The sequence below is a fragment of the Phragmites australis genome, chromosome 13 (genome assembly GCF_958298935.1).
Source record: "Phragmites australis chromosome 13, lpPhrAust1.1, whole genome shotgun sequence".
In the NCBI taxonomy this organism is placed as follows: domain Eukaryota; kingdom Viridiplantae; phylum Streptophyta; class Magnoliopsida; order Poales; family Poaceae; genus Phragmites; species Phragmites australis.
Window position 1 is genome coordinate 15,933,170 of NC_084933.1, and position 3,473 is coordinate 15,936,642.

The window sequence follows — 3,473 nt, forward strand, 5'->3', positions numbered from 1 at the left end:
ACTTTGGTAATTTAAGGTTCACAAATAGTTCCATGGTTGTCACGCTCACACACAAGGTCGTTGAGCCGAGATGTTTTCTGAATTTTTAAGCTGTCTCGTTCGTCGTTCTGCGGCTAGCGCATCCCGTTGAAAACCCTTCTGGACTCCTGGTTGAAGGACAGGAATTATCCACCTGTTCTAAGGGCTGTTAAAAGAGATCGAGATTCACGAGCTACTCAAACTCGACCTATTAAAAGCTTGATTCGAGATAGATTTGAGTCTGACTCGAAGCTCGCGAGGTGGACAACGCCGCCTTCGCATCTTAAGCTGGCTGCGAGTTATCCCTGGGGCCTTGGGCCTCATTTGTGTCGTTGATCCAGACTGCTATCCCTCCTGTATGAGCTGACAAAAGATCTTTCTAACTTCCTTGTGCGTCCGCAGTCTACTAGTAGCAATTTGGGCCTCCTGTGTGTCGGCTAACTTAGAGTGACCGTGCGTGGCCCAACCAGTTAGTGTTATAACTATTTTCTTTTCTTTTTTCACAAGTACATTACATAGTTCCCAAATCCCAAAACACAGTACGTAGAGAATTTTCGCTCTTCATCTCAAAGTAGCAGTTTCGTTTCCGTATGAGTACAAAGAATTTCATCATTTATTTTGTTTCTCATGCACATACGGCATGCATGGACCATGTCAAGCTAGCTAGAACCTAGCAGCACAAAGGCAACTTTTAGCTCAGCAAATGGACCTTTTTCTTGGAAGTTTTGGTCAGGTTGCAGCAGTACAATCATATCCTGTGCAAGTGATTCGGTCACTCTTTGGATTTCAGCTCAAAGACGTCTGGCTCTGCAGGGACTTCTGAGTTCCCTTTTTGTCAGCAGATGCAGTACTGAATATGCATGCCTGCGAGGCTGCGAAGCAAAGTGTGCAACTCGAAATGAACATTGACAAAGAAGTGCAGAATGGAACCGCCAAGTGCATACGAAGTTGAGAACTATGAAAGTTGAGAACACATTTTTCCCTTTTTTTTTGCGAGAAGATACATATGTAACCTTGCATATTGTGCATCCATTTATTGGACTTATTTTTCACCCTCATGTATCATCCAGTTTATCCAGACTCGAAAGGTAACACAACAACACCTCAACACACAAACAGGTATAGTCTACACTTCTTGCAGGAACAGCACTTCACTGGCCACTAGCGAGGAATCCCCTGGCGATGCGGCCGTCGGCGCCCTGGGGGAAGAACCCGCCGCGTTGGGCGGGGTTCCCGGTGCCGTACACGATGCCGAGGACCTCCTCGGGCGTGCGGTCGTAGGCCAGCGAGAGGTGGTCGCCGGCGATGATGTTCCCCACGGTCACCCCCTCCGGCCCTTGTCCCGGCGCCACCACCAGCCCCTCGTCCTTGATCCCCCGCCTCCCCAGCGCGTTCCGCAGGTCCGAGATGTGCGCCGTCAGCTCCGCCACCCCGACGCCGTAGCTCGCCACACGGGACATCCCGCGCTCGTACAGCAGCGTCCGGATTACCGCGTCCTGCGCCGACTCCACTCCCAGCAATCCCGCCACCAGCTGCATGTATCAACACGTCCACCCAGCAAACGACGTTAATTTGACGTACGAACACATGAGACTTACCGCACAGCATGGCAGACGCATGCATGCATGCCGTGCCACACAGACAGGTAGGTTGATCATGTGATGCATGTGTGTACCTTCTTGGCCTGAGGGGTGAGGAGCTTGGGGTTGGCGCCGACGTAGCCGGTGAGGCCGACGTAGGGGATGATGTAGGAGGCGATGAGGAAATTGACGCTGTTCTCGTAGGGGTTGAAGGGCGGGTCCAGAGTGGCGTTCAGCGCCTGCTCCACGATCTTTCCGAAGTTGGCCGTGCTGATGTCCAGCAGCGGCCGCGGGAAACCCCTCACCGTCTGCTTGATCGCCCTGCACGCAAACGCGCCATCACGTTAATTGCTTGCTACTTCTCTGGTAGTTGCTAGCTAGTTGACAGATGTTGTTCGGCGTGACGGTATGTAGCTCTAGTACCTGAGGTGGCCGACTTCTTGGTAGCAGAACTGGGTGGCGACGTCGCGCACGAAGGGGGTGAGGGAGGCGGACTGGCCGCCGATGGATGGCGGCCCGCCGCCGGTGAGGTTGGCGTCGATGGCGTCGAGGCCGTAGCCCAGCGCCGACCAGCAGAAGAACTCCGTCTCCAGGTACTCCAGGTTCAGCGGGAACTCCAGCAGATCCACGTCCGACTGCGGCAGCAATGAGCTGGGGCCGCCGAAGTACCCGCGGTACGGCGGCCGCGCCCACTCGTTGTCCATGTCCTGCGCGCGCGCGCCGCCGCACAGTGAAGAAACCACTGCCAAAACTACCACCGTGGTGGCCACGACGACGGAGCCCGCCGGTGCACCCATCTCCGGCGGCTACTCGCGAGCTGCGACTGCTAGCTTGGACACGTAATTAAGTCACGATACCAACACGATCCCTCGGCTGCACGTTTGACTTGTGCGTGTGTGCACTTAATTGCTCCGGAGACGGGGGAATCGGTGCAAGTACATATAGGCGGCGCGGGACGTGCGGGATGGCGGCGACGTGCGGCCGACGCGACGCGGATTGGGGTAGCGGTGGCACGCCAAGGGCGTGGCGCGCGGGGGCGTACGTGTAGTGTTGTTTAAACGCCCGGTCGGTTTTGTTTTCTTCTCTCGGAGTCTGAGTGGTTACTTCATCTGTTCAGGGCATGCAACCAAAGCTCCTCGTGCTTATGGTAAGGTTTTCTTGGGAATTCACATTCCTGGTACCTGCAAAGATGGGCCGATTGGAAGACAGCAAGATTATCCTGGTTGGTGGCGTGTGGATATAATGCAAGGAAGGCAAAACTGTGGTAGCATGCGACGTGCGCCCAAAAAGAACGGTAGGAAGAGTGTAGAGAAACAAGCATGACATACTTGCAAGATGAAAATACATCTTAAAAGCATTGTAGGGGTAGAGGTAGCTCGAATTTGTGCAAGTCTGACATGGTGAAGCGTAGAAGGATCTCCGGTGAGTAAAATTCCAAACAGATACTACTGTTGCCGTTGAAATGCCTTTGAAATTCATGCTAGAGTGGAAACCCTCTTCCGCTGATAAGTATATGGTTACTTCAGATACGATCAATACTATTAATATAAGATTCAATTATATAAGATTCAATTACAAGAGCACATGCACGATAATTAGACCACCAGATGAACTCGTTTCTCGCTGTTCATGCTTCCTTGGATGGATTACTACTAAATTCTTGTGATATTTTATTGCTTAGTAACGTGGGAAAAGCAAAACAACCTTACATGGACGTCACCCCTCGAAGGCCAAGTCTACTTGGACTCGATGCTGAGCTCTAGTCGTAGTCGAAGTTGTGGTCATGGTCAAAGTCGTGGTCATGGTCAAGTCCCAGGACAGCACGTCAATAAAACAAGCATAACTCTCGCATACAAGTCAAATTGAGGCGTTATT

The 3,473-nt window shown here is 52.3% G+C and overlaps 1 protein-coding gene across 1 annotated transcript; it reads right to left on the reverse strand.

Annotated features, from left to right (window-relative positions):
• Positions 1–980: 980 nt before the first annotated feature.
• LOC133889052 (desiccation-related protein PCC13-62-like) lies at positions 981–2,492 on the reverse strand. Its single transcript, XM_062329495.1, has 3 exons — positions 2,022–2,492; positions 1,694–1,919; positions 981–1,550 (listed from the first exon to the last, which is right to left on the reverse strand). The coding sequence occupies exons 1-3, from the start codon at positions 2,393–2,395 to the stop codon at positions 1,170–1,172; spliced, it is 981 nt and encodes a 326-aa protein (XP_062185479.1). The 5' UTR covers positions 2,396–2,492; the 3' UTR covers positions 981–1,169.
• Between the last annotated feature and the right edge of the window lie 981 nt (positions 2,493–3,473).

Bases quoted from the DNA above. Each gene is read 5' to 3' on its own strand.
- LOC133889052 (XM_062329495.1), bottom strand. From the start codon at position 2,395: ATGGGTGCACCGGCGGGCTCCGTCGTCGTGGCCACCACGGTGGTAGTT. The intron at 1,920-2,021 runs GTACTAGAGCTA...GTTTGCGTGCAG, and splicing joins CAAGAAGTCGGCCACCTCAG to GGCGATCAAGCAGACGGTGA. The intron at 1,551-1,693 runs GTACACACATGC...TGATACATGCAG, and splicing joins TCACCCCTCAGGCCAAGAAG to CTGGTGGCGGGATTGCTGGG.